General features: G+C 38.7%; 1 protein-coding gene across 1 annotated transcript in view; it reads left to right on the forward strand.

Moving 5' to 3' along the window:
- SRGAP2 (SLIT-ROBO Rho GTPase activating protein 2) overlaps positions 1–14266 on the forward strand; it is a 240937-nt gene that overhangs the window by 113234 nt on the left and 113437 nt on the right. The window contains 3 exon segments of the mRNA XM_036848932.1: positions 4641–4668; positions 4670–4777; positions 4779–4808. Of these exon segments, the coding sequence (XP_036704827.1) occupies positions 4641–4668; positions 4670–4777; positions 4779–4808 (166 nt within the window).

Consider the following 14266-nt stretch of genomic DNA (forward strand, 5'->3'; position numbering starts at 1 on the left):
GGTAATGCCAGGCTTGTGTCATGCAGCCCATCTGCAGAGCTGTGAACATAGTCATGATTAATTAAATGGCACCTTAGGCCAGGAGAGCTTGCAGGATTTTACAGTCATGCTTTGAAGATCTTTGGGGAGCTAGATGTACAACAACAGGACATGTGTCCATTTTATAGATGAGACAATTGAAACTGAACAGAGGGGATATGGAAAAGAGGAAGTGTTCTGTCGAGGCCAACTTGGACCTTTATGGAGTTAGCTCTTCACCTTAGGTATTTTAGAGAAATCCATTTAAGGATTTGTTGATTAAGTTTGTTGAATGTTCATAAGTAGTCTAAGTTGAAGGAGAAAAACTGGGCTAATGTATTTGAAGCTAATGATTCAGCTGTGCGGGTTTAGCTCTTTCAGATAATCATTTACAATGATCATTCTGTGGATGCATAGTTGGCTCGTGACTTTCTGAGCCTCCTTTTTTTCCTGGTGTTTTTTTTTTTTTGACTCCAGAGTCATTCCCTCTCAATTACAGTATTACGTTTTCTTGATCTTCCTCCTGAAAAAATTTTTAAGTAATAAAAATACTTCTGGATATTTTGTCTGCTTTTTAAGGATTAGTGTTTGAGGAGGTTTGCAGCTGTTCAGCACATGCCTAAGGGATGCAGACCCTTTTCTTTAAATGCCCAAGTATCACACAACCTAAGACTCCGTGGGTGGGGAAAGTAAAGAAACTGTACAAACAAATGATAGATGGAAAAGATATAAAGACAAATTTCAATCTCCTGACCAAATGACGCTCTCTTGGCTCTAGCAGCCCCAAATAAAACCAGGCTGCAAAGCTGCTGAAGCAGGAAACCACTCTCGCAGAACCTTAATTTGCTCCCTATGAAATCACGTCTCGTTGAGTTGCTCATTTTCCAGCCTGAAGTGTGTTTTGCCTTTGTTCATGTTGGCTGGGAAAATTGCCTCTACAATGGAGTTGTGTTCCCCTCCTACTGCATGCCCCACACCTCTCCTTCCCCACCACTCTCCCAAAATAAATAAATGAATTAAAACACCTCCGTTGGAAGGAGAAATAAGTCTGAGAAAGCATACAAACTCAAAGAGCCAAAAATATTGTATGAAAACTACAGTAATAGTAAAAAAAAAGAGTGGGAAACCCTGGGAGAAGCAGACAACAGAGTCTAGTACTTTTTTTTAGGGACACAGACTCCTTTTTTAAAATAAAAATCTTACATAGAACTCCCATATATGCAACAGATCAAAGCAGTGTTTCATAGGTGTACATCTACTTTTAAAGTGCCAGTTTGTAAAGAGTACTTATTACAGAGTTAATCAGTAGAAACCATGAGGCTGGGTTTATGAACCCAGATTATGAATCAGAGTTGCAGTTTTATATCAGTTTCAGCATCCAAGTTATTTCAGGTTCTGGTTTGGGTTGCTCAATATCAAGAAATCCCGACTCACGCAGACGAGTTGTCATAATCTTGAGGTAGTTTTAAATTGATTTAGATGCTTGAAAAAGAAGGATGTTTTCTGTTTTAAAGTTGAATCACTGACATTACCCAGAAGCTATTCCTATTCTCCTTCATCAATATTAATTGGATAAATGGAAATGTATAATAAGCCTAACAACAACTGATAATGAAATGAGATGATATTGAGCATGTATATCCTTACTACCCAACTGTGGTCTACCATGAACCCAGCATAGGCCCCTAAGCCTTCTGTGGCACGTAATTGAACTTGGCCACTGTGTGTCAAATCATGTGCTCACCTGAACAGCTTTACTCAAGGAGGCACACAGGTTGAATTAAAAACTAAACCTGTGCAGAGCAACATTCATTCTAATCGATAGCACGTTTTCCAGCAGTCTGGATACATGCATTGATTCTTTATTCCAAAGCTTGCATACAACAAAGCTCACCTCAGCAGCCCATGAGACATTGTGGTGGTATCTACTGCAGGGAAACTGGGTCCTGGGTCCTTTACATATTTCAGTGGGGGTTGTTCATTTGAATGGGTATATTACAGTTGTTTGAAACTGAAATATGATTCTCTGTAACTCCAGCATTTCTCAGAACACATTTTAAAGCTTCTGCTCACTGAAACTAATAATGGCTGTCCCACCACATGCTGTAAGAATGGAAATAAATACATGTGGTAAAAGTTTTTGTAGCACCTTAGAAGTTTTTAATAAATATAAATTTATGAGTGTTAAGTGATAAGGCATTTTAAAAGAGTCCCACTTCTGCCCATCCTTCTTATTAACTCATCTTTGTTTACTCAAGGGTCCCCTTAGGATTTATGCTCTGCATCCTCTTGCATGGTGTTGAACCGGTTTTGCCTCTCCTGCCTCACTTGTGATCTGTGATGTACATTGGTGAGCTAGGAGGCCCCTTGTTCATACCTTTAACCTTTTGTTATATTATAGGTCTTCCTTGTCTCCCGCACTGTACTGTGACATCAGCACTTTTATAACCACTAAAGCTCCTACTACTGTACTTTGTTCATTTAAGATTACAAATGTTTATACATTTATAAAATTGAATTGTAGTATTGTTTTTATGTGTGTAAAGCACTCTAGGAGAAGAACAAAGGGGGACCACCAACCCACATTCATCTGCAAGAAACAGTTGTAAAGATGAGAGGAGATCTGCCCTTTTAAAAAGCAAGTGTAATTGCCTGGTATATCCCATGCTTACTGAGGACATGGATGTCTTGCCACCCCAAAAAAATTAGATTCCTTAGGATTTTGTAACTGAGACTGATTTGGAATCAATTTGAAAGTTTTCTTGCAGTGGAAATATCAAATATTGCTGAATGCTTGTGCTTAGATCTCACCGTTTTGAGTTTAGGATTGTTTCCTATTTACCTTTTTTTTTTATTACCTTTTTTTTTCCCAGATGCTAGAAATTTTGAAAGGAGTGGACTAATTACATGTATCTCTCTCTTTTAGCTAGTATATATTTTTAATTTCCATAGAAATCTTTTAATTTCCCTAGAAAGGTAAGTGGATACAATTGTTCCCACAGTGGTCAGCACATACATGTTAGGGATTTTGACCACAGAAGTGTGGCGCCTGGGGCAGCGGGTGGGGGAGGAGTGCAGGTATAAAACAGTTTCAGTTTGGACTCTAATATTCATTGGTTTGAAGCAGCCTGTTGGTGCTGGTCAGACAGATATTTTGATTTAATGGCGTGTTCAGAAGCCAGAATAGGTGTGGCGTGATTATTTGTTAATAGTTACCTTCCGACTGAACTGAAAGAGCCCTTCTAAGTTGAATTCCATGCTCTACAAGTCACAGGTGCCTGGCAGCAGGAAGGGAGGCGGTGCAGACTCGCTAACCAAGCCACTCTCAGCTCACTTTCTTTGCATTAAGAGTCTGTCTGTAGGGAGGGGAGAGGGGAAACGGGAACAAACTGGTTGTGATACTTTGCAGTGATTACAAGCATTCTCTTTTCAATTACAGGGCTTGTTCTCGAATGCCAGCATTGCCACTTTTTAGCTATGTGACCTTGAACAAGATATTTAACCTTTCTTAGTCCAACTTTCCTCATCTGCTGAATGTGGTTGATAACCCCCACTTCATCAAGTTTTGTAGAGTTCAAGTTAAACAACATGAGTATAGGGCCCAGCCATGGGCCAAGTGCACAGTAAGCGCTTGATAAATAACCCCTACCTTCTGTTTCTCTCCTTTAAGAAGTCCAACGTGCAGATGCAAAACTCTGTGTTGCTTAAATTAGTGCTGTGAGCTGATTATGTAATCAATAATTCTTTTGGATCACAGCATTTTCAGTAGAAATGAGCATCTAGGTTTGGTGCTTTACTGCTCCACTCAGGCTGTAGACATCTTTGGAACACATGTGTTCAGATACAGTTTATGCTCTTGGTTGTATGGGACATGAGAAAATGGCTCAATCAATGAAATCAAACCTCTGTAGATGTGTTCTGTGGGACTGAAGAGTTTTCAGTGACTTTTTTATGGCAAATGCCTCCACAGTTGTCTTCATTGAATCCTACGAGAGATGAATGTGTGGGGATTTATTTAGTCTGTAGTGTAGATTTTTGCCTAGAGACTAACTTTTCCCTCTAATTCTAGACACAAACCAAATGATTTAGTGGTTGAGGTCATGGAATTTGGAGTCAGACCTCCTAGAATCATTCTAGTCAGCACAGAACTATGGTTCTGGTCCCTGACTCCCTTTCACTGTCTCTGTGACTCCTTACTAGCTGTGGGCAAGTGACAACCTCTCTGAGTGTTTTTTTTTGGTTTTTTTTTTAATCAGTAAAATGGAGATAATGGTAGTTCTTTTCTGACAACAAAATGATGGAGCTTAGATGGGATAATGCATATAAAGATTTTACCAAGTTTCTAGAACATAATAGATGCTCAACAGATAAACCTGCTTCTTCTTCTCCTCTTTCCCTCTTCCTGTCTCCTCCTTCTCCTTTTCATTATTCTTATTTTCTCCCTTTTTCCTCCACTGAGTTTTTAGAAAAAGAGAAAACTAGAGTTGCAACTTCAGGAAAGACATCTTTATTTCTGGTTTGGCTCTGATTGCTGTGATTTTGTGACATGGACTGTAGTCATAGATGTTGGCCCTGCCTGCTTACCAACACTGATTTTTTTTCTTTCTGCTGTTTTCTCACAGGAAGGATCAAAATGTTCTCTCTCCAGTCAAACTGCTGGAATCTCCTCTTAAACCAGGTGAGAAGCGGGAGGAGCAGGGACCACACCACCCTGAGTGACATCTACCTGAATAATATCATTCCTCGATTTGTCCAAGTCAAGCGAGGACTCAGGAAGACTCTTTAAAAAGGTAAAATAGCTATTTCTAGTCAACAGACACAGTCTTGTAAATAAGAGAAAGAATATCTTATTGGCCCACTTAAAAGGCTTTCCATGGGTCTTGCCCTGCCATGTACTTATGGAGAAAAAATATTGAATTGGCTTTTTTTCTTCCTTTCTGAGTTGAATGTATAGTAGCCCTGAGAAAGTAGCCATTTGCAAGGTACAACCCCAGGACTGGCAGCATAATTCATAATTTGCGTATATTAATAATGACTGTGTTTGGTTGATTTCCTAAGTGGTTTGTGAAGCTGTTGAGATGCGGAAACCTTCTGTGTCATTTCATGATTTCTTCTTCTAGTTCATTTAGCAAATCCATGTATGTTTATGTTTTTGGTTTAGTTCTCTTTCCAAGTTCTCATCTTGGCCAAGGTGAACTCATGAGTTTGGTTATTCTTATCATGACGTATCTTTGTCTTTGGGTCCCTGAATGCTTTGTTCCTTTTTTTTTTTTGGTACCCCAGGTGGAATTCAAACCCATCCCTGAATGCTTTCTGAAGCTCAGTTGTTTGTCACAATTCCTTGGGTGTATGTCGAAAAATTTGACTAAAGAAAAACTCAAAATTTATTGTGATAATCTTAAGAAATTTATACCAAATTCACCTTACCTGTCAGTAGTGGAACTAGCCTTTTGGAAGCCCAAGAAGCTCTTTTCTAAGCTCTCTCAACCTGAGCTCTTAATGGAGTCATTTATTCATGACTTTTGGTTACAAATGGTGGCAAAAGCCCCAACCATTGTACATGATATACCATGTCCAACATTCAAGCTCTGACATCCCCAGAAGACTTTTTAGAAGGTGAATAATCTTCCCACAAGTGATATGTAAAAAGAGGATATATAGAGGGCTATCATTGGTTTCATATATAGGGAATTCACTGGTTCCCAGTTGACAAAATCCAGTGTTAAAATTTGAGGCTGGGAGAGAATGGACTTCAGTAAACAGGACTGTGGTCGATAGTAGCCTTAGTTCTTGGTCAGTTTTCTAATTCTTAACATTAGGAAGTATACAGATCTCAGTAGGTCTGGAATTAGAACCCAACTTCTTCTGTTTATACCAGCATGAAAAAAGAACTGTTTTAGAATCGTCCATCTACATAATTGCATCTGTGAAGGGGCTTTCCCTGTGTCTTACAGACAGGATATTAAGGGTACAATCATCTCAGAATGAAAAGAAGGAAGAGAAAGATAACTCCTTGCAGAGCTCACTAGCTATTTTTAGTGGCCCGGCTGTGCTCTGGTTGGGGCCATACTTGGTTTAGGGGCAAGGGTACTTTTCACCATCTCCTCATGCTTCCCAGCATCTGCTCTAGCTTGCTTGTCATTAACTTGAGTCATTCTGCAACACTTGGTGATGTTATATGTGACTAAAATTAATGACTATAGTTAATAATACTGTATTGAATACTGGAACTATGCTAAGAGAGTAGATTTCAGGGGCTCTTTTCACACACACAAAAAAAGTAACTATGTGAGGAGATGATATATTAATTGTCTTGACTGTAGGAATCATTTCACTGTGTATATGTATATCAAATCATCTTGTTGTACACCTGAAATATATACAATCTTTATTTTTAAAAAACATATTTTTAAGTCTATTTAGGTGGAACCTTGACAGCGATCAGATACCACTTCTCTACGATCTTGACAGCCACTTAGACTATCTTGAGAAGAAAAGGAGTTGATGGATAGTTCCCTCCTCCATTTTCTCTGTTCATCTGAGAAAAACTTTTATGAGACATTTTCAGCTATCTAGACTTCACCCAATCTCTCAGCTCCCTTTTCTCCCAGCTTCAGAAAGTTGGAGAAGAACCAAGCGGAGAGAGTCTTATAACCCCTCCAGACCTCAGAGATGTTTATGCCAAAGGCAGCCAGCTATCAAAGACATGTTCCTGGTTCCTCAAATGCCATTCACATTTCACAAAAAGCCTAAGTGCACGGCATGTATATAAGACATGGTGTATATCCCTATCCACTCATGAATGATATTCCTAGCTGTGGTCTAAGCATTGACATCCTTAAGCCATGCATTTCTATGCTGAGGGTGTAAGGAAGAATTTCTAATTAATCACAGGACTGTTTATATGTTACATTTCATTGAAGAAAAGTGCATGTATCATAGGCTTACAGCTAAATGCATTTTTACAAACTGAACACACCTGGTAACCATCTCCCAGATCAAGAAACAGAATATTTCAGTACCCCCAGAAGTCCCCTCATGCTCCCTTCTAGTCACTGGGGGGTTGGGAGGGGTGGTCCCAACACCCAAGGACAACATCAGTCCTGACTGTCCACAGCAGAGATTAGTTTTTCTTGGTTTCATACTTTATATAAATAGAATCATGCAGTGTGTACTCTTTTGTGTCTGGTTTCTCTCATTCATTATTGTATTTGTGAGATTTGTTCATATGGTTGTATGTTGTTGCAGATCATAGGATTTTCTCTTGATCACTTTAACGTTTCATCAGCTAAATTATAGTTGATTAGAGATATCCGTAGGATTGTCAAATAGCCAATGTTTACTATCCCACAGGGTGAATAACCTCTTTTTTCTCTCCCCTGGCGTCCAGTGTACGCAGAGAACTCTAAGGTAGAAGCTGACTTGGCTGATTGTAAGAATAGATTAATTCTTTTTGGCTGGGTGAGAGGCTCTCTGCTTTCTAGTAATGGACAAAGAAGCATTTTCTCTCCATACCTCAAATTTTCAGTCTCTTTTGTTTAGAGTATGTTGCACATGAAGAATTAGAATCCCACTGGTTGAGCTATAATAATTGGGTAAGAGAACTGAGGAATGTCCGTGGTCACCCTGGAAGTTATGTGAAGCTTTCTGGGGCTTACTTTATGCTATTAGAGCAGAGCCCTTCTCTAAGGGACCCTTTCCCTTCTGCTCAGCTTTGCCAGTAACTCTGGAACTCTGGACAATTACTTCTCTTTTTTATGCCTCAGTCCCCTCAAGTTTAAGGAAAAGTGTTTGGACTACACGACCTCCATGCTGCCTTAGAAATCGAATACACTGTAATTGTGTGATGACAAAGGCATCCTACACTGAGGGCTTCCTTCCAGTTGTTGGATGACCTTTGTTAAATTGTGATAGGTAAGCTACAGTCCCCAAGATAAGAGCGAACAAAAGTGGGTCTGCGTATGGAGAGGGGGCTAGCTTAAGCAATGGAAGACCATATTTCTTAAAGAATGAAGCATTGTTTCAGATTCTATTATCTATGAATAGATAGATATATCTATTCTTGGTTGTCCAGCAACCAAGAGACACCACACTGAAATCCAAATATATAAAATAAATATACCTCTTATTTTACCTGTAAATTTGGTTCCAGTAGCAAAAGGAAAACCCACATTTCTCTGGAGACACAGGCTTCAGAAAAGATATCTTTATTTCTGGTTCAGCTATGGACACCTGTGAAAATTTACCTGCGTTTTAGTGAATTTGAATCTGCTTGTCACTGGCAAAAGTCATGGGTTTTCTTCCTTAAAAAAAATTTTTTTTTAATCTATAAAACTTAATGATCCTTTGGCAAAGGCTGTAATCATCAAAACCAAAATTTTTTGAACCCTTATGTGCCAGGTAATATGTTAGGCACTTTGTATGCATATCTTATCAATCCTTACAATACTTCTATAAGGTGGTTTATTACTATTATCCTTATTTTATGGAGGAAGAAAACTGAGGCTTAGAGAGATTAAGCAAAAAAAAGAAGTGAGACTAGTATATTTAAATACAGTCATCTGGCTCTAGAACCCAAGGTTTTCCACCTACGTGTTCTATTAGGCCTCTCTAGGTGTTGTATGCAGAGTAGAGAGTACTCTGGATTTTCTTGCTCTTTTTCATTGAATTCAGATATTTCACTTAGTTACAGAATTAACCTAATCTTTTCTTTAGCACACAACCCTTCAAAGGGTCTGGAGGTGTTAAACATCAACATTGGGTTGTTTCTCCTACCTGGTGTCTGGGCAAGCAGCTGGAAGTTGAGAATGAAATAGGGCAGCGTGTTTTTCTCCCCAGGGGCAGAATCTCTAGTAAGAGGGAAACAAAGACTCATTAAATATGAGAACTGACCAAAAATCTGGCTCACAGCTAACTCAGCTAATTTGGGGATGTCAGGGTGGCTGCACAATTGGCCCTTCTATGCTACTGAACCCCCTTAAGGGATGCTCCCTGCTGGCCCTCTAGTTTGTGGTTATGTCTGCTGGGACATATTTTACACGTTGCATGAAGCCCTGGTAGAGACTCCTTTAGCTAAATATAACATCTAGAGAAAGTAACCTCCTGTCCACAGCTTAGAAACAGGCCCACTTTGTCTAGGACTCCAGGGAAAATTGTGCCCGTTTGGTGCTCCTGACATCTCCTTTCATGCAATGAAAGCTCAGTCTGTCTAACCCCTGTTGGAACCAAGGTCTGGGGAAATATTATTGCTGCCACCTTCATTTGTTTAATGTGGTGACTTCAAAAATGGGGGCCAAATACTGCCAACTCTGACGCCCAGCTCCATCTCGTCTCTGTTGAGAGGCATGTTCTAAAGGATCCCACCAAGAATAGAAGTCATTTTTCTCACTTTCTCAGTTTAAATTGAAATAAACTTGGTTGTGCTTTTTCCCACTGGGGAGAAGACAATCCTGTCCTCTCCTCCTCCTTTCACTTGGCTGGGATACCCTAAAAGTACCTCCAACCTGGCTTTTCAAGTCACTGTTTCTAGCCCTTAACAGCTGCTCACACTTAGGCTTGGAAACCAGTCAATTCAGACAGTCCTAAGACTCTGAATTGCATTCTTCTTTTTATGGTATTCCAGGTAACTGTACTCCTGTTTTACTTTTATTACCCTAAGGTTCTATGGCAGAAAGTCAGGTTAAATTGAGAAAGCTAGGTCAGATTCCCAATAGACCAGTAGTTCTCAACTTCTTCTTTGCAAGAGAGTCACTTGGGAAGTTCTTAAAAAAAAATCTTTGTGACCTTGAAGAGACAAAGATTTCTTAGGATATAAAAAGCATGAACTATAAAAGAAAAATAAAAGGTAAAATGGACTTCATCAATTCTTGGACTTTTGCTCTTGGAAAGACATTGTTAAGAAGATGAAAGATAAGCCACAGACTGGGAGAATATATTTGCAATACATAGAACTCAATAATAAGGTGACAGAATACCCAAATTTTTTAAAATAGGCAAAAGGTTTTAATAGACACATCACTAAAGAAGATACATATAAATGGCCAATAAGCTCATGAAAAGATGCTCAATATCATTAATCATCAGGAAAATGCAAATTAAAACTATACGGAGATATGCTACATACTCACTAGAATGGCTAAAATCAAAAAGACTGACAATACCAACTGTTCGGATGGATGGAATTCTCATGTGTTGCTGGTGAAAATGTAAAATGGGACAACCGCTTTGGAAAATAATTTGGCAGTTTCTTATGAAGTTAAATATGTACTTACCACATGACCCATCAGTTCCACATCTAGGTATTTATCCAAGAGAAATAAAAATATATATCTACACAAAGACTTGTACCTGAATATTCATAATAGCTTTTGTTGTAGGCTGAATAATGGTCCCACCCCAAAGATGTCCCTGTCCTAATCCCTACAACCTGTGAATGTTTACTTTATCCATAAGTCTTTATACATATGATGAATTTGAGGATCTTAGGATGGGGATTTTATGCTTCGTTACCTAAGTGGGCCCTAAATGCAGTTACTAGTGTCCTTGTAAAAGGAAGGTGGAGGGAGATTACAGACAAAAGAGAAGGCCAACCATGTGAGAGAAGCAGAGGGAAGCAAAGTCACAGAGAGATGCTAGGCCACTGGCTTTGAAGATGGAGCCAAGGAATGCAGCTCTAGATGCTAGGAAAGGCAAGGAAACAGATTCTCCCTGAGAGGCTTCTAATGGAACTCAGCCCTGCTGATAGCTTTGTTTTGGACTTCTGACCTCCAGAACTATAAGAGAATAAATGTGTGTTGTTTCAAGCCACCAAATTTGCAAAACTTTGTTATGGCTACCATAGGAAACTAACGGTAGTTAGTTTTGGCTATTTATTTGTAATAGCCAAAACTGGGAACAACCCAAATATCCATCAACAGATAGATAAGCATATTGTGGAAAATCATATTGTGTTACATCCATATATGACTACTACTCAGCAATAGAAAGAAATGAAATGCTGATGGATACAATAATGTAGATGAATTCACAAAACATTATACTGATAAAAAGAAGCCAGACACAATGAGTACATTCTGTATGATTCCATTTCTATGAAATTTTATAAAAGATAACTCTAATCTATAGTGATAGAAAGTAAATTAGTGATTGCCTGGGGGCCAGAGTTGGGGATGGAGGTTGACTGCCAAGGGACACAAGGGAACTGGGGGTTATGGAAATGTCATACAGTGTTCATTATGGTGGTGGTTACATAAGTGTGTGCATTTGTCAAAATGTATCATAGTACATACGCAAAATGTATACATTTTATTGTATGTAAATTATGCCTCAATAAAGTTGATTTAAAAGATAATTTAAAAAATACCATGCCAAGGCCCCACCTCAGGGCAATTGAATCATGTTCTCTGGGATAGGGCCCAGCTGATTCTTTCATATAGTCGGGGTTGAGAATCACTGCTGTAGATACTCTGGTTTCCATCTTGGGGAAACCCGAGAGCACCGCGGTACATCTGAAGCCATAAGATCCCATCTGTCTGTCTGTGAGCCATGTTTTCCCCTGCTATAGACAGTGTTGAAGCATCTAGGTCAGCTTGTCAAGGCAACCCATTATAGTTTCCCTGCTTTATTCTTGGAGGGTGACAGAGGGTGAATCTGGCATCAGGTAAATAGTTCACACTTCAAGAATTAAGAAATGCAAGAAGGGTGATGAGGAAGAAACATAAGAGGTTCAATTAATAGCTTTCTGCAGGGCCCTGAGGTGTTAATGTCCTTTTCCCAGGAGATCAGTCACAAGAGAATTGACATGACCAGTCAGATTTCCTTTGGCACCAAGGAAATGGCTCTGGCAGTAAAAGAGAATAAAGGCGATTTGAAACTAAAAGCAGTACTTGTTGCCTACCTACCCATTTATCCCCTTTGGATAGGATTTCCTATGGAATCGTTGAGTCCAGCTGTTTGGCATATGTGAGGGGAGAGAATGATGATTCTGCAAGGAGGCATGTTCTATGGTGGTGTTGTCATAACTGAGAAAAGGAGAAGAAATGACCCACGATGCTGGTAGAGTTGAATGTCCCTGGTAGGTACCATAGATTGAATCAATGGAGAGAGAATGGATTTCCAAAGTCTGTGTTCTGCCCTCTTGAGAACGGGTTTAACTTGGCGATATCTCTGGGAGAAAGAGTAGATGATTGATTTATCCCTTCATCTCTTCTCCAGTCTACCCTACGCCCCCTCCCCCATGGATCTCAGTATCTGATATTGATTGAATTTCCTCCATGTTATAACATGGTCACTAACAGTGTTGTGTGGTGCTTTACAGACAGCTGTTCCAGTTGCCTAATTTATCTTGTTGGTAGCAAAACTCTGTTCCAGTTAATTGAGCTTTATTCTCTCATATCTGATGGAGAGATCCCCTTTGGAAAAAAGAATAGGATGTGAAGCTGAGCTTATTTGAGTAGGGGTGGAAGGCTGCCAGCTACTTCAAAGGCATCTCTGCTGATAAGGGGCGTCAGGTTTGCCGCCAAATCCAACACTGAGGGGAGCTTTGCAGCTAGTGCTGTTTGTGGTGTTTTAGCTTTGGTTTCTGTGACACTAGGTCAGCAGCATCTGTATCCTGCCCCTTGGGGCTTCTCTCTGGGTGGTCCAGGCTTTTTTTGGACTTAGGAAGATTCAGCTAAGAGGGAATGTGTGCATCAAAGATGCCTGCTGTCTTTGGCTTAGGTTAGTTTATACGTTTGCCTCTTTGGTGTTTCAGTCCTCAGGTATCTATCTGCCTTTTCTGAAAGAGCACAAGGTGCTATATTCAGAACATTCAAAGGTGTAATGGTACTTCGATCTTTATAAATCAAGATGATTTAAGATGATTAAGAGTATCAGAAGAACAATTTTAAAATATGGAGTATGGAAAAGAGAGGTGCAGTGGACAGAAAACAAGTGTCCACATGCAACCTTGTACCTATTTGAATACTACCCTAAACTAGAAAATCATGTAGTCAATAAGTATTTTAGTGAAAACTATATATACAAAATAAAACATCATTTTCAATTAAACTATATATACAGCATTATGCTAGGTGCTAAAAAGCACTTAAAATCAAATTGAGGAGTAAGATTTGCCCCCATTGAGCTTAGGGCTTTTCAGTCCACTTTTTAGTCCATTTAAATCTCCCAAAACTTTTGGTGGGAGGATGATAATAATAATACTAATAAGTAACAAGCTTTCCTCAAATGCTTACTATAAATATTATATACTGTAATAGAAAATAACTGTATTTTCTCTAGTCTTTTCATGTATTTTGCAAAGTTTTTTTTCCCTTAACTTTTTACATAAGTGTAAGGTAGTTAGAGAGAGTGCACATATTGTAAAGTTCAATGTATTTTTACAAATGGAAAACAAGTATGTAATTATACACCCAGATAAAGAAAAGAATGTTACCAGTATCCCCAAGTCCCCCCTCTTACACCCCCTTCCATTCGTTATCCCCTAAAAGCCACTATCCTGACTTCTAACAGTATAAGTATTTGCTGATTTTAAAAAAAAAAAATTATATAAATGGAGTTACATAATATTCTTTCAACAATTTTAAATATGGCATTTTTTTCCTTCCCTGGTTTTCACTGTTCTTATGAGAGGTCAGCTACGATTCTTATTGTTATTCCCCGGATGTAATGTTTTGGGGACTTGGGGGGCTGCTTTTAATATTTTTTCTTTATCTTTGATTTCAGCGTTGTGACTATAATGAGTCTAAGTGTGATGTTCATTTTTTTTAAAAATTTGGCTTGGATAAGTACAATATCTAAATAGTGAGGATCCATGGATAGTGGTTTTTCCTCATTTGGGAAAAATTATGGCAAATATTTTTTCTGTCCTGTTCTCACTTCTTGCTTTGTTTCCAATTGCACATTTGTTAGACTGCTTGATACAGTCCCACAGGTCACTGAGGCAAGCTCTTTTTTTCCCCTGTGTGCGTCAGTTTAGATGATTTCTAAAGTTTACCAATCCTCATTTGTTGTATCCAATCTGCTATTAATAGCATCCAATTAATTTTTTATTTCAGATTTTATATTTTTTAGCTTTATGATTTCCATCTTTTTTTTTTTACAGTTTCCATATAACTCCTGAAATTTCCCTTCTCTTCAGCCATTATTTTTAAAACATATTTGGCAATTATTTTAAAATTCTTGTCTGCTGATTTCAACATCTACATCATCCGTGGTTCTGTTTCTATTTATTGATTTTTCTCTTGACCAT

Source organism: Balaenoptera musculus, chromosome 1, assembly GCF_009873245.2.
Source record: "Balaenoptera musculus isolate JJ_BM4_2016_0621 chromosome 1, mBalMus1.pri.v3, whole genome shotgun sequence".
NCBI lineage: Eukaryota > Metazoa > Chordata > Mammalia > Artiodactyla > Balaenopteridae > Balaenoptera > Balaenoptera musculus.